General features: G+C 43.5%; 1 protein-coding gene across 22 annotated transcripts in view; it reads right to left on the bottom strand.

Annotated features, from left to right (window-relative positions):
* The window catches only part of LOC119402024 (CUGBP Elav-like family member 2), a 597777-nt gene that overhangs the window by 33099 nt on the left and 542495 nt on the right, over positions 1–22183 (bottom strand). For 11 of the 22 annotated variants that reach the window (XM_037669081.2, XM_037669082.1, XM_037669080.2 and 8 more), the window contains 7 exons: positions 19971–20028; positions 16854–16868; positions 14747–14824; positions 11281–11367; positions 10515–10574; positions 7125–7217; positions 3659–3751 (listed from right to left, as the gene is read on the bottom strand). In XM_037669081.2, the coding sequence (XP_037525009.1) occupies positions 3659–3751; positions 7125–7217; positions 10515–10574; positions 11281–11367; positions 14747–14824; positions 16854–16868; positions 19971–20028 (484 nt within the window). The remainder of the gene's footprint in view (positions 1–3658; positions 3752–7124; positions 7218–10514; positions 10575–11280; positions 11368–14746; positions 14825–16853; positions 16869–19970; positions 20029–22183) is intronic. The other 11 variants (XM_037669070.2, XM_037669071.2, XM_037669086.2 and 8 more) reach the window with 7 other exon arrangements.

The following is a 22183-nucleotide window of genomic DNA, read 5'->3' as shown; positions in this document are numbered from 1 at the left end:
GTCTTAGAATAATCCACAGCAAACAATTCATTTCCTTGACTGTCATAATTAATAGCTCCTATGAAATACTTACAGCTCAATAACCATCATTTTAATCTTTTGTACACATGTATGCTCCATGCTAGGAGCGCTTATAGTAGTTTATGAGTGCACAATAGACGCCAAACAAGCATGCACAAAGTGCCAACTACCAGCAGGTTAAATTTTTCCAAATATTTAAGGTGCAGAACATATGCGTCACTTTTGTGCACATGCAACACATGAAGCACATGTTGCGACATCACTGGGTATCAAAGGTCCAATATGTCACAACATGAGTTGTGATAAAAGTATCAAAGCTCGAACAAGTCACAACAACACAAGTGCACATACGCTGTGCCTTTTCCACAGCTTCAAGGTTTCAAACAATTAATAGGTTCACAGTTACCAATTCCTGTGCGTGCTCGTCTTTTTTATGCCCGTTTCGCGCCCGTAGACTATGTTGAGTAGACCGCATCAACTAATGCTAGAGAATGTCCTTTTGAATGCTTGTATAGTCTGGATAATCAGTACCTAGGGAACAGACATGCACGATAATAATCAGTGGCATTATAAGGTAATAGTCAACGTTTGATGTCACCAGCTCATCATGAACCTCAGCGCCGTTGTGTCCCTTGAAATGCAGAAAGTGTACCTAACAAGAGCTTTGTGAGAAAAAGAAAAAACGGAAAGACTGCTACTCATGACATGTGCTCGTGTGTAAACATGATGCAAACTGTCTAGCACCTTCCATTATTTTTTTTTGCCAATCTCACACTATTCACTTTATGCGGCTATATGCGAATATGTGCAGACAACAATTGTTAACATGTAGATGCGCATGTAAAAGATAAACTGAAAATAACATACATATCCCAAATTAAATTTTAGTATAAGGTATGCACGTCACTTTGAGTTGACCAAAAAAAAAAGATTAAACCGACAGGAAAGGCTAGGACAAAAGTCCGTGCTAGTTGGTACATATTAAAACGTTGAAAAAGTGCGAAACGTATGAGGCTGCCGTATACAAAGACGTAGAAAACACTAGGACTTGTGTTTCCAGTGTCACTGACGTGTCACGTACCTTTCTCCCTATTCTAGCTTTTCACAGGCTTATTGAGAGTAATTAATTAAAAGGGCATGCCCACAAACTGGTTAACCACAACAAAAGAAAAGGAATTGCAAGAGGGTAAAGGATGGTGAAGAAGACTGGAGGTAATGTGACCACATGAGATGATCAAATGTTGATGGCTGCTCCCCAAAAGTAGCCTTCCGCCATGAGTAAGGCGTTTGTACTGTCTACAGAATTCATAACTAATTCCGTTCCGTTGTCTTCACTTTCTTTTCAGACAAGCCCCAGTGACGTTACCAGCTCAGTGGGAAGGAGGGTACAGTACTTTCTCACGTATAACCCGCAAAACAAAATTTAGGAAAGAAGGTGACTCTTAAGGGCTCGTTTTCTTTGTTACACACAATATTAATGAGAACTAACAGACAATAACGCCAAGGAAAGTATAGGGGGTGTTATTTGTAGTATTTAGAAGATAAATATGAAGAAAGTAAAGTGGACGAAAAGATAACCTGCCACCGGCAGGGACCGAACCTGCGACCTTCGAATAACACGTCCGATGCTCTACCACTGAGCTTAGAAATTTAGAAATTTGGAGCTAAAGTTGACAAAAACACAAATTCAGGTCTGCAAAGATGGCTTCACGGCAGTGCTTCAAAGCTATGCAAGAAAGCTAGTTTCACAGCTATATGCAGGGATCATTTTTAGAATAATTTCTGCGAATCGTGGCTGAGGGCACGGGTTATACACGAGAATATGCGTATTACGGCTACAGCCCAGAGCAGCAGTGCTTCAACACAGACATGATAATGGTGGAGGGCAATGCAACGGCATTGGCCACTCATACAAAGGGGTGTGATGCAGAGATGGGGGTGAGGGGGGGGGGAGCAGTTTGCCATATCCCTTTCAGTCACGGTGTGTACATTTGTACACATCAACTTCGGAGTCGCATCACGCGCCGCGTGTTTTTTCAAATGACCTGAAACTTAGTGTGCACATTCGTGCAGGCTCTCTGAGTGGACGACTAGCGGTTATTTAACTTCATTATGCTGTTTATTGCTGCAGATGATCACTTTGCTAGAGACACTACCATGTTCGACGATCGTTCGACGTGCGACGTCCCAGGACTGACGTCAAGAGTATTTTTTTTCTTCGCTCGAAAAGCATACAACCAAAAAACAAACTGTGCATGCATTTCAGGCCTAATAGTTGATTCCTTTTATGCAAGAATTGAAGCTGACTGATTGCAGAATAATTAGATATTTAATTACGTGCTAATTAACATTAATTGCTGAAACTCACACAAAACAACACATTCCTTCATTTTATTTCCTGGAATGTAATACTGAGTGCCTTGAAATCATGCCATGCAAATTTGATGCATTTGCAGACAGTGCATCATAATTCGTGACTGAAAGGGATATTGACACACGCAGGAACAGCAAATGCCTCAGGAGACACTCAGTGCATGGGGACACAGAGAAACAAAATTACGAGCAATTGCACATATCTACAAAAAAATTGGACTGTTGTTCACTTAGCAGTTGCAGTCGTGGAAAGAAGGCAGCCTAGCACTTGAGGTAGCGAACAAAGAACTTATGGGTTCATTACAGGCAGTAGGACTACATGCTATGGAGGTTCCCAGCTAAGTGGTGTTTAGGGCACCATCTTGTAGCTTCTTATATACCGCTCTGTAGGTGGCGTAGTGAGTAGCAATGGTTGTTTGATGACGTTTTCTGATTACTCTAAGAGCAGCCAGGCTTGACGGAGACGACAGATGCTCGTATGCCCCCATGTGCGAGTTTAACAGGACATGTTGCTGGCACAGTTTGCTCGTGCATGCAGGTTTGATGGTGATATGCTGTTTACAGATGCAAAGGCCAGATATGACCCAAGAGCACAGTGACTATAAGTGATGTTATCTATAACCAATGAATCACAATGGATAGATGTAACATGGCTGTATGGAGGCCTAAAATCAATTCCTATAGAAGTGCATAATATATATTAATTAAAATATGCAATGATTAATGAGTTGGGCTATGGTTGTAAAATATAAAGTGAGCTGATCACAAAAGAAAGACCTAAGCTTGGAGGTTCCAACAAGTGCACACCTCAGATGGGACAAAAGAAGGAAAACTGGTAGGAGTGGAGCCATGCTTGATTGAACACAATGATGTTTTTAAATAGAAAATAATGTGAATACACGTACATATCAGTGACACCACTACCGTGCTACAACGAGTAAAATTTTAAAATAGAAAATCTGCTGAAATTCATTTGCTAGTTGTTCTAGTGCATAAACAAGAAGGAAAATTTAAAAAAATGTAAAAATCAAGCTTGCCCTGCGTCTAACTTTCTTCTTGTCCTGTATAAAGTTCTTGCTTGTTAGACCTATGAAAAGGTGTCCTACAGAGACAGCATAGCATTTCCTGCCACTCGCGTGGTGTTTCTGGCAATTCCCCCCCCCAACAGTGCAACGAGTGTTCAGCCACGGCTAGCTGCTCACAGCTTTGCGAAGCTCCTACTATCAAGGCAAGAAAAGAACACCAGGAATGGCACGGAGCTCACCCGCCGCCGAGAGCCCCGGAATGCCGGCAGAGTTGTTTCCGCTGCCGGCTGCCGCTAGCGCTGCCAGGTTCTGCACTACCATGGGGTTGATGCCTGCATTGGGAAACGAAAACAGAAAGAGAAAAGAAAGAACGAACAGCTGCATTCATCGGCCAAGTGTCGGAGTTCCAAGCAAACTCGTGGTTCAAAAAGCGAGAACACAGTGTGCACACATACACTGTAGTGCCAAAAAAAATGTACAGCCATATCCACTCCGTGAAGATGGTCATAGAGTGAAGCTGTCTATGCACAATGATTCTGCAAGGAATGCCCTTGCGGCATTCCTTGCAGTGGCCCCTGCTGCCCTCAGTAGTGGCGTCAACCCCTTCTTTACTGTGTTGCCTCGGCTTCGCGAGTTCGCGTTTTGGAGCTTTAGCTCTCCACTGGCGAACTATCAGCTTTGCGAGCTCACAGTTCAGGATTGCTGGCTGTCCGCTGCCGCTTGGCCTCCACTTTATGAACTTGCAACGCTGCGTATTCGATACAGTGACATCTATACGCGTGAGTCTATACGATTGGCTAGCGAGATCACGTGATGCCGTGGATCCACTGCTAGATTTGAAATGCGCATGCTTACACCCGATTCCTCGAAGCGACATCAAATGACCTGGAGGCTCAGCCAATGGCATTTCAGCAGATGCCTCGTGATGCCGTGAACCCGCTGCTAAATTTGAAATGCGCACGCTTACACCAGATTGGTCAAGGCAAGATCCCGTGACCTGCCGGCTCAGCTAATGGACTTGTTAGGAGTTTTATGCGGGTGCTTACTACTACTACTAAAAGCGCAAGCTAAGCTATGACAACTTTCCTGAAAAAAGAACCCAAGACATGCACTCACATCAACAGGAAAGGCAGGACATCAGAGTGTCCGGCCTTAGCTGCATTAGCTGACAATGGGCAATGTCCCACTGAACTAATGTGATGCATAAAAAAAACTTGTTAATTGTGTGAAGTAGCCTTCAAGGCTGTGCATCGCACCTACAACTAGCACCACCAGGGGCAGACAGACAAGAAAAAAAGTCACAGTTTCACCGCAAGGGCGAAGCAATGAATTGCGATAGCAACAAATTGTAGTGTTATATGAAGTGAGGCTGGCAGCTAACTGTTTTGTATCCGATCTCGCGTAACGCTGGTGTAAGAGAATACGGCCGCTGCAGGGAGAGATGCATAGTCACTTCGCATTGAGAGCGCAGCACGTAGAAGGGTATACGAGCCGCCCGCTGTGATGGCTGTCGAGATAGCACGCGTGCCAGTGATCGCAGCCCCGCTCTTAAATTCAAAGTTCAAAGTGCTGCTCGCGCGACACCCTCCCCCTCCTCGCATCTTTTCATGGTCGTTAAAGACGGGCGGGGCGTTTCCTGTCTGCTTCGACGGCAGGCCTCCCAGAGCGGGGTGATGTTATCGCATGCACCCTCCGAGCGACGGAAATGGGCCGGCTCGTTTGATCTCTGCTTCGGCCGCGTTCGTCGCCCCCGCTCGCGCGCTTTTACCCACGGTAGAACATACGATGAGCGGGGGATCTTATCAACTTTGACTTCATACGAGAGGGACATGACGGCGACGGCAAAAACCCGTCGAGGCTGTCCATACAATTCCTATCGCAATAGAAAAGATGGTCGCCGCCGACTACCACCATGCTTACGTCTTTGATAACAAAAGTTTGCGTCCCATACACATTCAAATAAAGTATACAGTCAAGAGGAAAGGTTTAGAGACCAATGAAGTCACTTAAAACTTTTCTTTCTTTAGTGCCAGGGCAGACCTGCGTTATCAAGCAGTGCAGCCTTAATCTGCATGTTTGACCAAAGCAATGCATTGAAGCTGTTCTGCATTGTGAAGCTATGCTAGAACAAATGTTTTCCTGTTGCTGAGGTCTCCAAACCTTTGATTGCTGACAGCACATGAATCACATTCATTTATGAAATGTCAGAAGGAATGCACTAATCAATGTGCCAGGTACCTACAATTTTCACCAGTATGAATGCAACAACTTGACTTGCATTGAAATAGTGACTTTTGCAAATGCATAAATCAGAACCTCACTCACAGCTATTTCTTATGCTGTTCTCCTGTTCGAGTATCCCACTCACAGAACTTCTTTCGATTATACAAGCACATGCAAGGAATATTACTGGCTTGAAACACAAGCCTACAGTGTTCTCTCTTTTCTTGCTGAAGGTTAGCCCTCAATGCTGCTAGTCGCAAATCTCGACAAACTATACTAAACTTTACATGTATCTTGCGCCATAAAACATGAAACTAGATCTGAAGATTCCCATCGCCAAAGGAAGAATGAATGTCAATCATAGGATTTTTATAATGAAGTTGTGTGTGACACTAAAATATCTTGAGTGTGTGTGAAATTTGTTGAACGTATGTAGTTAAGGTATGTTAACAGCAAGACAATTTTCTCGTTAACTTTGCCATTAATTATCATTCGTTGCATCGGCGTTGCATGGCATATTATATCATTGCTTGTATTACGAAGGACACGAGCGCATCTAAAGAAGATTGACGGAAATGAGGCAACAACATGGGCCACTATTTTTTAGCAATACGTTCCGCTTGATTCCAACCTAGTGTTGGAATCAATCGCTCATGGCCAGCTGATGCCGATGACGAAGCTGGTGGTTCGTCACTCTGACCACTGAATAAATATGAAAAGCACCAAAACAGCATTAGCATAGGAAAAGGCATCGTCATGAAACTTAGACCCCGATCTCTATTTCTGCCTTTGGCAGTGCCTTGGCAGTACCAGTACCTTGGCAGTGCACTAGCACATCTTTTGTCTTCAGTGATGCTGAAAGACAGGACAGGGCGGCTTGGCTGTATTCGCAAACAGCAGGCTGTCACATTTCCAAGACGTCCATTCTTCCTCTGGCGTACAACTAATCCTGACCCGATGACTTTTCGTCATCAAAATATCTGTTTAGCCACAAGCAGTCTCAATGCAGAATGATTTTTCCCAATGGGATCACTGCTGTGGCTAACAATAAAATAATACGTTCCACAAACATCTAGAGTCTCATTACACCTAGCATCATTGTTAGGCATTTCCAAAATCAATGTACATTTTGTGAGTGACTGCATCTTCTTTAAAATTATAGCATTTTATCATTGTTATTAATATCATTGCTGTTATGCTGTATCCAATTTGTATAGTTGCGCAGTTTATGTTTTCATTCTTTTTACCCCTACTTCATTGCACGACCCCCTTACCTTATGCTCTAACCAGAGCCCGTGAGGTATGCTAAATACATAAACATACAAATAAATAAGACAAACAAATGAATCACAATTTCAACATTGCCACCACTTCCTAAAGAGTGGCCGGTCACTCGAGCGTGGTGGCTCGAGCAGGTCACCTACAGAGAGGGTGTGGAGAGGAGGATGGGAGAGGGTGAAGCAGAGGGGTGCGCACTCTCACCTGGGTTAGTGACCGGGGCGGACAAGTGGCGTTCGGCTGTCAGTACCAGGCAAGAGGGAGGCAAGGGCTGATCGGGGAGCGCGGTTGGGTGCACTACATGGGGGGGATGGCCGCAGCATCGCGTGTGAGCGCGCGCAACACCGCATCCCACAGAGGAAGCAGCCACAGCCGGGGAGGAGGAGGGAGGGAGAGGGCAAGCAGGGGGGCAACACAACGCCAAGTGGGGATAAGGGAGGGAGAGGTACAAAACGAACGAGGTATAAAAAAAAAGAAAAGGAAAAGGGCAAGGGAGCGGGACGACACCAGACAGTGAGGGAGAGGTGGGAGTGGGCGTAAAAAAAAGGAAAAAAAAATTTGTAGGTGCTTGGGAAGAGCTATGCACACATGTCCTTTCTGCTGCTTTGGTGCTTTCTTGTCGCTTTTTTTTCGCGTTTCTTAATTCAAAAAGGATCATTCTGGGGGTGAGGCAAGGGTCGTCGATGAAAAGTGAAGAAAACAAAAGTTAATGTAATGAGCTTGAAACTTCATTACTCATCACCTCGCTTCTCCCTTCTTTACGAAATGAAATGTCTCCATCACAACTTAAAACAATGATAGCAGCAAGCTTTCTTCTCTCTTAATGTTACAGTACAACGCTAGCTAATGTACTCTGGCATTTGACCTGCCTCTGAAGTGGTGTGCCTGTGTTTCACTGGCCTTTGATATCAAGGTCTCGTTATTGCAATCATCAACGTCAAGGACTAAATATCGTGTCAGCAATCACCTGCCCATGATCAACTATTGGTTTCCTTACATCATTACTTTGTATCCTCGACTGCTCCTATGAGTATTTTCCCCACCTCAGCCTCCGTTCGGTTACTCCAATATTTAGAAGGCCGGTACATTGCCAGCTAGTGGTCTGCGTCAAAACTGATGCATTGCTTCACATTAGGCGTAGCTGCTAATTTCACAATACCTGGAACGCGGATCAGAATATATTTATCATAACGCTAACAGAAGCTAAAGTCAATCAATATCTAAGATCAGGAGCTTACTCACATGAGCTCATATTGAGGGCCACATGTCCTAGAAGAGGGCCAATAATATCTCATTCTTTTCTGAAACTATGATATAAGAGTAGACGACGGAGACTAATTATGCTTATCAAGGCATTGAGAACAGGGCCCGGCTCGACTTTCGAATGGGTTCTCTATATTCATGGGGAAGTGATAGGAGCGTAAACAATGTTGCCCTGTCGTTCTAAAATTCCTTTGATGAACTGTCCCCTTCTGATAAAAGCAAATGAAGCGCACAGCACACCACGGGGAAGTGTGAAAAAAAAAAAAGCCACAATAAGCACGCATGCAGCAGGAAGGCATTGCCAAAACCAAGAAATTAAAAGAAAAAAAAAACACCACATGCAGCAAAATGGTCGCATGCACACCCTCAACTCTGAAACATTCACACTCTTTGGAGAGTCACGCGAGATAGACAATTACCCTTGAGTGGCAGAAGGACGCCCCTAATATGCCTTTTTTTTTGTCCTAAAGTGCGTGACAAAAAGAAGCCCCAAAGAGTGCAACTGCTTTATAGAGTGTTATAGTACCGAGGTTAAGCATGAATGTAAGCAGAACAAAAGCAGGAGTCCGCTTGAGAAAAAAAAAAACTGCAGTAGACACACACTTGCGCCTTGCCCAAAGCCTGAACGAGTTGCCGGCACTATTTCAAAAAGCAGCTTTCGATGGATGGCAGATGAATGTGAAACCATAAAGAAGACTGTGACATTCATGTGCTACTCCAAGCCTTTTAAGTCTATTCATCCAAGAAGTGCCACGCAAACTGTAACTTGCCCTCACAATATGGAAACTATTCAGAATGACTGCCACACGTCTGTATTGAATTACATGAAAAAAAAACAAAACAAAAAAGATCAACGGTTTTAAAAGATTAACGTGCCTTAGGTCAACCATCAACGATAGCTTTGGTCACAGAAAAGAAATAACAACACTATCATCAAAATGACAAGACTATTATGTACACGATCACGGGTACTTGTTATTGGTTGCTGTTATGGCTACTGTTACAACAAGTTATTAAGATTGCAAATTGGGCTAGTTGAATTTGGTTCATTGAGGAATGGAAACCAGCGCAAACGCAGGCGGAGAAGAAGCAACGAACAACACAATCACGCGTGTTGTTCGTTTCTCCTTCTGTCCTTGTGTTTGCACTCGTTTCCATTTCACCTTAAGTCATCACGTGCACAGGTACTGCTATGATGGGAGCACGGTTTAGCGGAGGCAAGAAATACGTATTCACAGCGAGGCATCTCGCTGCCTCGCTACAAAGGGAGAGCGATGAGAGCTGAGGTACAACTGCCCCGACAGCGAGAGAACGCGCCTTCCAAGAAGTGGAGTAAATTTCCTGCAAGCCGCCAAAAGAATGGGTGTCCTTTATGCTGAAGGTGATTGGCTATCGTCTCTCAGGGGAGAGAGAGAGAGAGAAAGGGTCCACGAACTGGATTGCTAAGCTTATTATGCATGCAATCATGGGCATAGCATTAAAGCAAAAGTAAGCAAGGTGTTCTAATTGGCACGCAGACTGAGTTAACCAATTTCCTCCCACCAATAAGTGACAAATAAACATTGCTCGACGCCATTTTGTGGTTGCGAGCAGATAATAATCATATCTGGGGTTTTATGTCCCAAGACCACGATATGATTACGAGGGACGCCGTAGTGGAGGGCTCCGAAAATTTCAACCACCCGGTGTTCTTGAACGTGCACTGACATCGCCCAGTACATGGGCATCTAGCATTTCGCCTCCGTAGAAATGCGATTGCCCCGGCCGGGATCGAACCCGCGACCTTCGGGTCAGCAGCCGAGCACCGTAACCACTACACCACCGCAGCGGAGAGCAGAAAGCCGGTCAAACTGCGAACTACAAGCTTAGAGTATCAATAAGGGACTATGCAAACTTATATTTATGTATATTTGGGCAGGTAGTCTTGTACCTTGGTAACGCACGCAACCAGGGCATAAGGTCAGTGGGAGCAAAAACATGTTTAACTGCTGTTCAGTTGTAGGAGTGTAACTTGCTTCAACTCTGCTGCAGTTGAGTGATTATTTGACGCATTCTTTCAAGATCTCCAGCTGACTAACTGCAATGTGGCACTACTTGAAAGTAACATAATTGTAGAGGATATAGCTCTGTCATATGGATCCTTCGATGTGATCAAGCTTTACTTCTATCACTGGCGAATCCGTAGCACAAAGAAATGTCACAGTCCCCTCACCCAACAGTGTGTGATCATTTTTCGAGGTGTGCGATGCCGCAAATGAACCACAGTACAGACAATAGCACTGGCACAAACGGATCAAGTTTACGGAACTAATCAAAATAAGATTTACTCACCTGGACTATTGGCTAGGTTTGCAAGTGCAGCGAGGCTTTGTAAATTCGCACAGCTGAGGTCTGAAAATTGAAACACACAACTGAGCACACGTAGTGACACTCGGCCGTGGCTTGCAAAGCTCTTAGCTTAAGTGCGTGCACCCTAATTAGCGTAGCTGACTGTAATTGCTGTTCTGGACTCTCAAAGAGCGCCTGATTGTCAAATCCTGAAATGGCAGCGTTTTCAGCCAATCAGAGAAAGGCCGCAACAACCCTCTGGCACAATCGGAGTTGACGAGATGGCGATTTCTACAACAGGGTGAAACTTAATGTTCAGAACAGCAACTTACTTCTGGCTGTTCACCTTCTGAATGAACACAACCTAAAATAACCAGACTCCTCAAAAGGACTTATGAATTTTCACTCAAGGTGAAATACGCAGCACAGCTCTCTCAAAAGCTCAAAGCCACAGAGCATGTTCAGTGCCTGAGCACGGTCTAAATACAGCCACTGCAACAACTTCTACATAATGAACACTGACACACACTAAAAGAAGTTGTGACCACTGCATCTGAAATGGGGGCAAATCAGATAATACATCACCCATGAATACAACGAAAGGCATTACTGCATTAAATATGGCTGAAACATATTGGACTGGAAGTCTAAAATACTGGGCTGGGTATTCGAGATGCGAAAACATTGACGTTTATCTCAGATTAAATGGTCCGTAAGCTTTCGGTGCCGACGGTAACAAGCGAGGAGGAAAGTGGAGGGGGGTGCTCACCGGTGGAGTTGTTACCAGAGCTGGGCAAAGCCAGAGCACTGGTGACTCCCTGCCCCGTGAGACCCTGGAGACCGAGCGAGTTCAGCCCTGCACAACATGCCACGGGGCTCACATCACACACGTGGCTCATGTAAAACGCTTCATAATGCTCTTTGTAAGTGACAAGACTCCAGATCAAAGGATGAACTTAACAAGGGTATCCACTGGGGCTTTGTGGTTCTGCATTAATGGAGTATTGACACAATTTCGAACCATCGCAAAAGGGACATTTTTCGTTTCCTTGGTATGCAGTGTTAACGCTCTCCACAGACTGGAGTCAGACAACACGTATAAAATATTTTACTTTGATTTTAAAGTTTTCGTCGCTGAGCATCTGCAAGCCAGCCCCACTGCAAGGACGTTATCCCGACGAGTCAAGACAGTTCCCCCGAGGTTGCGAGTTCTGCGTCCTGCGTGCAGCCTAAATCGCAGAAATCACTGTCAGGGTCGCTGGATGACAATTCACTCATCATTGTTTATGTGCACCACGAGCAGATGACAGATCTGCCGCTAGAATGTCGTGAGTTGCTGTCTCCCCGTGATGTCACACTGCGATTACACGTCACTGAGAAGCCGCCCCCTCAATATCGAAACTGTAATTGTTCTTTTAAGGTAGCACTATTAAAAATATATTCAATGCATTCCCAGGCACCACACTCCTTTTAGGGTTCTCGACACCAGTGTTTCTATTTAGAGCAACAATCCGAAAATATTTAAAATTCGTGTCAGTACTACCAGTCCATAGTTTCAGCGAGAAGCAAGAATGAAATGACACACCTCATTATCGACGCCCACACCATCACAAGTCTAAATGACCGGAGTGTTAGCGCAACTTCCGTCACTTTATCCCAGAAGGAATTAGCATACCGGGTGGCATAGCGCGTGCACGGTGATGTTTTCTTGTAATGAATTTGCCACACTGTCATGTGCAATGTTGCTGTTAAATAACCATGTGTATGGTGATGTTTTTCTCGTTTTTCACTGCTGTCGTGTACATAGTTTTGTTAAATGGCACTACTGCAATGCACAATGTTGTTGTGAAGATGTATAAAAGGGTGCCTTTACTCTCGTCAATAAACTGTTGATAGTTCGCGCTCTGTGCGTGTCATCGCGTTCTTTCCTTTTGTCCTGCCCTATGCGCAACTCTACTAATCTTAAGGATGAACCTATACAGAGTAAACATTGAGAGGACTGCACTAAAAGGATGCATTATACAGTTTTCAAATGCTTGAATCGTTTCCTTAAGTGTATGCCAAGTGTCAATTGCGAATCTAACATAACCCTCTCGCAAAGGCCCATAAAGGCCGCGATACGCACGCGACATTCAGAAACAATGTTGAGGTGGTGTTGAAACAGAAAGCGGACGGGAATGTGGCCCAATAGCAGGGTAATATGGACCAATATAACAATATGGGGGCCAATGTGGTTCACTGTATAATTATGATAAGGGCCTCTATTTGTTCTACGTTAGTTTCAAATGTTCCTTTAGTTTAGAGCTGCACACATGTGCGACATATTGAATGTTTGCAAATGTTCCTGTGCAAGTAAGTGACTTCTATACTTCGTTTCATATATCAGGTGCAACGCTGTGGAAGCTATGCAAGAAGTTCGGCCAGCAAAACGTGTAAATCCGAGTGTCTTTTGCTTGGCCTCCACGATTGGTTCCTGCTGCGCGCTGCTAGTGCTAATCGCGGAGGCCACGATACAAAAAAAGAAAGAGATGCTAAGCGATCCAGAACAAACTATCGACAGCACTGTAAATAACAGAGTATGTTTATTTCTTGGGCCCAAATCTTCTTTTATTATACAGCCTAAGGAGGGAAAAAAAATCACAATACGGGTCATAAATTCATTGAAGTGTTTCTTCGCGCGAATGCATCTACTGCAAGAAGTCTCGCTTGCTTCCATGGCGTTGCACCTGATGTATCAAATGGAGTATGCAATAATGTAGCACAAACCACGTGTCTAAAGTAATTTCACCCTTTGCTGCTCTAGATAAGCTACCACTACAGCACATACTTAGAGGAGTCTCAGGCGATTACATCTGGTGATTAATCACAAATGTGTCTTGTGTTGATCTATAATGATGTTCTAATGCTTCTTCAGCACATGATAACCACCAGAATGCATTTCAAACAAGATAACAAGCAGCACAGTTTAGGTAGCATGTAGAGCCAGGCTCACACTTAGTGAAGAGCCAGTATCTGCGTAACAAATGATCCTGAAGTGAGCCATAGACGCCTGGCGACACAAAAGTTCCGAAAGTGTGGAAGTGCGCCAGACCGCATGAAAGAATGTTCGGTTCTCTTGGTCGCAATGCTGTCACCACAGTGCTACAACCTGATTTACGGAGGTTCCGCAAACAGGATGCATGTATCCACTGCAACCTTAAGCTCGCAAAAATGCACATGGAGATGTTCAGCTAAATCTCTACATTTTTTAAATGACCACACGCTCCAACACGACCTGACATTGGCCTATTGCGATCTTTCTAGAATGAGCCAGCTTTAGGGCCTAGGCCGAAAAAGTTTGTATGTATAACAGTGCAGTCATGTTGGTAAGTTCCAAATTAGACGTATCCCTCTTTGAAAGGGTCACAGAGTCTACAGTATGCATGCGACCTTCAAAGGCATGATGCATGAGGTTACAACAGAATGCTGAAAGGAATGCAGGCCAACAATAGACTAATATAGACCAATACAGCAGTATATGGGGCCAATGTGCTTCAATGCAGAATCAGAGTGAAGGCCTATATTGGGCCTGTGCACTGTTCAATGTTGGTGATGTGGGTTTGACAAATAGGTAATATTGGCAGTAAAATGTGGCCATTGACCATACATGATTGCACTACCTATTACTCTTAATGGATAAAAAATTAATTAATCCACTTAATTAAAAAATTTCCACATGAAAGAATTTATTAACATCACATGGGCCAGCTGCCCAAAATCTTGCTCCTTCCTAAAGTGCTTGAGCCAATGCACTTCAGCCCATAGTTCTAAACCCCTACAACAATATGTGGGGCTAGTGTAGGTCAATGTAAGGTCATAAAGGGTCATATTGGTCATGAAGGGCCATAATGCCCAATAATGGTTATGTAGCAATGACATGTATTGTGTGCTGGTCTAATGTGGCGAAAGTACTTCACCAGCCCTTTCCTACCTATACAGCTTCAGCCAATGTTGGCTGGGATATTTTTTTAAAGCTCTTTGATTGCTGTTTTGGGAGACAAGAGCTCTGTTAAGCCATAAAAAAATTGCTTTTTCCTTGCTCTCCTCTTTCTACCCTGTGCCTCGCCTCATAGTGAGAACAGCTTTTAATGACTGACTGGGCTGACTTTGATTGATTGATTGATTGATTGATTGATTGATTGATTGATTGATTGATTGATTGATTGATTGATTGATTGCAGTGTGCCCCTGCCCACCTGTGCTTGAGTTGTTGGCTGATGCCTGGGCTGCCGCTAGGGCTGCCAGTTGCTGCTGCACATTCAGGGATCCAAGACCTGGGCAGGACGACAATGTAAGCACGGGTTTTTGAGAATTGCACGGCATGGCACTTAAGCCATGCAGCAGCCAAAAACACACATATTCCAGTCACACCGCAAAGTGCAGGTTTCTACCCGCAGTCTCAAATTAGTGACTGACTGGATCTTATGCCTCAAATCTGACGAAACTACGCACCCAGAGGTGACATGACTGCATTTCACACCCCTCAGCCCCATATCTGTTCCCTTAAAAGAGCACCAGTTATATGACCTATGCATTTGATAGGCAAACAATCAAATTATCGGTATTATCCTCTCACCACTTTCAATTGTATCAGTTACACACCTGCTTTTAGATATACTGAATGTTCCATAAGTAAAAGTTAATTATTACTCTTTCTACTAAATATTAATGAGAACTAACAGATAATAATTCCAAGGAAAGTATAGGGGACGTTATTTGTAATAATTAGAATATAAATGTGAAGAAAGTAAAGTGGACGAAAAGATAACTTGCCGCCGGCAGGGACCGAACCTGCGACCTTCGAATAACGCATTGGATGCTCTACCGCTGAGCTCAGTGGTAGAGCATCGGACGCATTATTCAAAGGTCGCAGGTTCGGTCCCTGCTGGCGGCAAGTTATCTTTTCGTCCACTTTACTTTCTTCACATTTATATTCTAATTACTACAAATAACGTCCCCTATACTTTCCTTGGCATTATTATCTGTTAGTTCTCATTAATATTGTGTCTATCAAAGAAAAACGAGCCCTTAAAAGTCATCTACTTTCCTTCTTTCTACTAAAGTTGGCAAACCTCTGTGTAAATGTTGCACAATGTTTACTTTAATGGCACAATTCTGGGTATTGCTTAGTTTAATTGCCTGTATACAACTCAGGCGAGCGTCGCCTGTGATGATGCCATAAGGACATTTCTGGTTCGACTACTACAAGGCTACGCACGGCAAAGCACTGTATTCACTGTAGTTGTGAAAGATGGCACCACAGCTTCATAACGGTGAAATCGACACACTTTTAGTGGCAGCAGCAGACAATACTTACCTTAGAATCATCATGAAAGGAAACGGTAAGCAGAGCTTGTAAAAGTGGCATTAGTGTAAAGGAAATCCACCTTGACCTTGTATTTCTGTCACACTTGGTTACAATGTCCTTTTCGGATCACTTAACTAACGTGCCTGTCATTTGCCATTGCTCATCGATATCAATTTCTTCTTTTAAAGTATAATACAAACGGTGGTAGATTGCATTGGTTCTTTATCGCTCAGTGATATCGGCAGTTTACCCACGCTGATCGAGTTGCCTGCCAATACAGCCTCCAATTCATTTGTTTGACAAGAAATTTTCTTCCGATCTGTGTTCCCAGCAGCCATACTTAGATGTGATAAATGAACATGCTTGAACAGCTTCAGCCTTGGTCCACTTTACATACTATGCAGATCAAAGGACTCCCTCAAAAATGTTCAGTTTGCACCATGTCGCAGATATTATAAAGATCGAAACTGTTCGCTCTCACTCCTTTCTATAGTGCAAGTGCACAAGCTGCCACTGTCACCAGTGCAAGGGCTGCAGGCTTCTGATGGGATAGCTGATAACACAGCCATGATCGCATGACTAGTGAACGGTGGCAAGCATGTCACAAGAACAGGATTTTACGACTGACTACTTAGCCAGTTCCTGTAGTAGCTCTAAGATACAAGGTCCACGGAGAGACACTGAGGTTTCTTGTAAATAGGCTATGTCATGAGGCTATTTGTTTTGTGCATATAAAGACTGACTGGTACATTCAGGCGTGCTTTAGGAACCCCACGTTTCCCCCCCAAAAATACAAGTCACTAGCGGGTTTTGGAAACAGCCAATGGAATGCTAAAGATGGTCCATAAAGGTGTCTGAAGAAACATGCTTGAAGGGACTGCAAACTTAGTATTAGGACCACAGAAACATTATGCGAAAGTAAATTTAATGTTTCTTGCACACTGTATAAGAAAAAGATCAAACTGCATGCGAAGAACTGATTTAGTGCTACTTACTCAACCTCCGATGTTCTGTAATAATGAAGAGCTTCTGTCAGCGATGCATAGCTAATTACGCATTTTCAAAATTTATATTTCTCATATTTTTATTGTGAATATGAAGTACAAGCTCACATTTAACATTTGCACATATAACTACAAATCTTTCCTGCTAAGTTTCTTCTCAGAGGCTGTTAGTTTCATATAATACAGGACGGCTATTCAAAGATCAAACTCCTCCAAAGAGACTGTTACCTCAGTTTACCTGATCAACGTCACATTGTGGGAAGTGTAAGAAACGTTTATACTAACACTTAGCATAAATAAGTGCATTAAAGTGTACAAAAAAAAGCATTCTACAGATTGCTTTTCCTGACGCTTTCTCCATTGAAAGTTAAGGGGAGATGCGGGTCGAAAAACACGAGTTTTCTAAAAAATTATCGATTTTTTGTTTTCGCCTGTTTTGTTAAGATTAGTACCTCTACTGTTCTGAAAAAAAAAAAATCAATGTCGAGACTCAACTGGAAATGCTTTAAAATTGCGTCTAAAGAGCACAAGGTGGCTGTCAAAAGGCCGAAAGTGTGTCATCTTCGAGCACCTTGCCGCTGATAATGCGCCGCCGCTCACCATTGTCGACCGCATGAGGCGAAGAGCCGAGCCTCACTCTTCAAATAACAACAGTTTCCGCGCTGCTGCAGCGCAAGAAATAATAAAGAGAAGCACGCTTTTGCCGCCTTCTTCGAGCGCCGCGACTGGCTTTAAATCACGTGGTACGGATCGGGAGCCGCCATTGGCCGCTGCGCGCCTGTGTGTGCTGTGAAGCCTACTTGCAGGATCCGTGTCTCGTCGAGCAGCGCAGCTGAACAACGCTTTTCTCGAGTGCTTATCCGTTATGGATGAAGAAAGCCGTAGGAAGCGCGGTCACCGGCCTGTGAAGTTTCACGCGACGCACATATTTCGAGGACGCCGGCGCAAATCAAAGCCGAACACTCAAACCACGAAAAGATCGTCTGCTGCCGCAAGGCGTAGTGGCAGTGACGCCGATGCGTCCTACGAGTTTGCCGCGGCATTCGAATATGTGAGTGCCTCCCAGAAAAAGTTCGGACTCTTCGAAGACGAAGAAAAATGGCAGGACGACGAGTCTTCGTTGATTGCTGATATGAAAGCATTGAACATGTTGGTTTAATCGAGGGCACTCCAGTTTTGAACGTGTTCTGGAAGAGCTTGGCGTGCTCCCGTCTCATGATCTGGTTGCTCTTGGCACATCACGGGACAGAACACGCCAGAAAAAAATGTCTCAAAAACTAACAGGAGAAGCAAGGGCCTGTCGGCGTGCGCTGAAGAAAAAATCTCTTGTCGAGGAGTCAGCTCGAAAGAGCCGTGAGGGCCAAACCTATGGTGCTGGCGCATTTTAATGGCAGTGGCCACTACAAGGAGGATTGTTCTTTCTTGTGTACAAATTTTGTTGCATTCAATGACATCTTTGATAAATAAACATGCAATTTTGACTTTAAAACTCATTTTTCTCAAAACACAAATTTTGCCATTTTTGTCAATGTGCCCCTCCTTTTTCGGGTACTTCTGGTGCTCAGATCTGCATGAAATTTTTCCCAAAGTTTTTCCAAAGTACGAGAAATGCAATTATCTTGTTTAAGCTTCGATATTCTTATTATAAAATAAAAAAAAGTTATGTAAACTTTCACTAGGGTAGGAGAAATATGAACTTCCAACGTTAAAATTTTTCACGTCTAGTACATATTTTGTATGGACTTCCTAATTAGTTATTTGCATTCCGCACTTTATTTGAAACATTATGAAGTATCAGTTGTAAAAAATTATTGAAGTTTAGGTCTGAAAAGAGGGGGGGCAAGATGCTTCAGTTTTTCATTTTGTCATGTTGCAGAACTAAAAGTATGCAACTTGCAAGAAAACTAATTATATATTTGAAATCAGCATAAAAAGTTCTATAAGCAGCTCAAGTTTCATTGCTCTAGGGTGAATATTAAAGAAAAAGTGTCTTCGAGTAGCATCTCCCCTTAATACAGCCATGAAAATAGTAATACTGATCTGGACCACAATAACAAAACTTTTTAAGCCGAAATCGAAATTTTTTTTTTTCATGTCAATGACAAGCACGTGATGTGAGCTGGCACAAAAGAGCGTTCCATGCTGATCGCCACGCCTACAAGTGGCACTGGCTAACACTTCCAGGATTAGATGCACGAAAATACTCAATAAAGCAGGTGGGAAAACAACTATGTCGTAGCTGAATGGGTAGAGCATTGAATGAGTTGCCAGAAGGTTGCAGGTTTGGTCCCTGCTGTCGGCAAGCTGTCTTTTTTGTCCACTTTCATTCCTTTCCATTTATGTCATAATGACTACACTGCAGCTAAAAACTGCAAATGAAGTGTCCTATGCCTTCCCTGGCTTCATAATGTCTGTTCATAATGTCTTCCTTGGCTTCATAATGCAGACACAACCTAATCTCTGCATTAGGTTGTGTCTAACCAATAAATTACGACATGAGAGAAGAATTGTTACAAGACTAATGTAATAGCAAGTGCAATTACTTCAAATGTGCAGCAAACTAGCATGCTATATGATCACCCATTTTATATATGCTTTATTTCTCTCCACTTAAGGTGTATTTATAGAGCAGAAATAATTATTGCTGCAGAGTTAAGAGTTACTGAACGATGATTGGCAATTCAATTTTCTTTTTGACTAGGATTTCAAATTGTTTGACTATCTTTCGAAGCCTTAAAAAAATTCACTTCTAAGAACTTAGTAGAACTATTTCACCCTCTTAAAATGCCACAAAAGCTTCTTTGTCAATTGCCTAAGGGGAGCACATCCGCATTTACCATACGACCCAGGCCAGGTATCGAATTACCACGTCGTTTTCTTGTTTTTTTTTTTAAAGAAAACTTACAGGCAGTCAGCACTAGTGCCACTGAAATGTTGCCCTCTTCGGACATTTGTACTACACGCGAGTTAACTTGCACAAATCAAGTAGATCCTTCTTTTACTGCTAATGACAAACATCCATAATTCTGTGACATGCATTTGCTACACCTAATGACAAAAAATATATATTTATTTGCAAAAAATTTGCAAAGGAGGAGCGTCACTCACCACTGCTCAGCTGCGGAAGATTGGCAAAGCCTGGAAACGCGCCTGCCTGGGCGGCTTGCTGCAAAGGACGAAGTTAATGCGTAAATAAAGTTGGAAAATTCAAGGTGCAGAAGAAGGAAATTCAGATAGAAAAATATATACATAAGGAGCGAGAATTGTGCAGCTTTCAACGACTAGACGTCATACAGACAATGAGTCATGATGCGACCGGTTGTTGATCACTATCTTGAACAAGCCTTGGATCTAATGCAGTAATTTACATTTAGGATATGAAGTGACTATGTACTTTATTATTAAGTAATGATTTCAGAAATTAATGCACTTGGCTAGTAGACCAAACGAATTTCTCTTGCCTCATGTAGTTTAGGCAGATAAGCTCCTATGACATATACACAACATGTAACTGACATATAACTGTGTGTTTGACAAATAACTTTGACATATATTCCCGACTGATATCAGTGCTCTGCTGGGACACAGACTAGAATGCACTTCTTTTTGCTTCCCTCAAAATACGTCATCGCCGGTCTATGAATTGGCCAGTGTGATGTGGCCTAGACCGCAACGACTGTCCTGGTTCTATGCGTCCACTTTCTGTGTCAGATTTCTACAGTGCATACAGCGTTTGTGATATGAAAACAAAACTCATCCACAGAAAAGGTATTAGAGAAAACCATTCATGCCCCCTTTAAGCATGCCAGTATTGTTTCACGAATGTCAAATCACATGACTTGGTTAGTGCAGCAAGTGAGAAGCAAAATAAATTTTAAACGAAATAACAATTGCTCGTAAAATTTTCATGCAATTTTCATAACGCGTAAGACATAAAAGATATGTCGTTTTTCATATGTTTGTTTTGAAAACATGGCATGTTATGCATATTCATTATAACTGCAATTATCCTGCAAACATCTAGTGTAATGCTTGATGATGCACTTTCTCTTTTCTTTAGCATCTCTCGCTGCTCCGTACAGGGTGAAACTTTACCACAGAAGGTGTAATAAAGGCGTAATAAAAGCAAAAGAGTGAAAGCTCGCAAAAGCACTCTCAGTCGGAACCTTCAAGAAGAGGGTTGGAACAGATTGTAAACACAGCGAAAGCAAGTGAGCCGAGTAGGGACGCTATCAATCTTGCCCGAGCATACGCACACTGCTACTTCAGCAAGTAATTGCATTATGGAACTTAAAAAAGTTAAGAAACATTTCCTTCGGCGTTTCACCGGATCCAGAGAAAAGACATTTGCTAGGCCTGTACAGGCGGGAGACGTAATTCACGTACGCTTAAAACAAACAATGGCCACCGTGAATATACGGCGGCGATAAAAAAAAACGCACGCTTGCCCGTAGCCGCTTTTCGAGAAGCAGCATATTCATGGACGCTCCATCAGGGTATGACTGAAGAATAGTGGAAGGAGTAGCGGGGAATGGGAGGTTCCAGAAAAATAAATAAATTAATTAAAAAAAAAAATAAAAGCCACGCCCGGGTACCTTTAATCATGTGAAAGGGTTCAATTAATCACAATTTTGTGGCTCGGCCCTTCGTGTAATATTTGCGTTTGCTACACGTCGCGCGTTTCTCACTAGGCAAAAAATAATATACACTGGAATGAGGTCGGGAAAGGCGGGGGGGGGGGGGGGGGGGGGGGGGAGAGCACCTCGCTTCCTCGGGTAAAGCGCTCGCAGCGCCGCCTACAGCAGAAATCGAGCCAAGATTTATCGGCCGCCCGGCGGGCGGATTTTGACCCGAATCGGCGGAAAACGCAAGGGAGACGAAAAAAAAAAAATAGTGCGCTGAGCCGAGCGATTGGGAGGACGCACTGGCATCGTTAAAAAAAGCGATGGTTGCCGCCGTAGGGTTTTTCGCATTAAAATGGGAAGGGTAACAAATCAATGAACTCGCGGGGAGCATGCGACGTTACGCGCTTAATCTGGGATCCGTCAGGCGCGATCGAACGGAGGTGAAAGCTCCGCGGAGGGCGCGCGCGACGCGACGTTTTTTTTTAAAAGGAAGTTCGGTGCAGCGGCAAACGCGAGTGGCGAAGGGAGCCAGCTGCGGCGCTAGTAGTTCCGTACACGGAACACAAGGAGCCACTTAAGTGCGCAAGGAATTTGTCACACAGCCCACAAATGCAGAAAACTGACTTCAGCAGGGAGGGGGATGCAGAGACGCGGCTCCACTCATTAGATGAGATCGGGTTCCGCTGCCAAGAGGCA

This window comes from Rhipicephalus sanguineus, chromosome 8, assembly GCF_013339695.2.
Source record: "Rhipicephalus sanguineus isolate Rsan-2018 chromosome 8, BIME_Rsan_1.4, whole genome shotgun sequence".
Lineage (NCBI taxonomy): Eukaryota > Metazoa > Arthropoda > Arachnida > Ixodida > Ixodidae > Rhipicephalus > Rhipicephalus sanguineus.
This window is presented reverse-complemented; position numbering and strand designations above follow the sequence as displayed.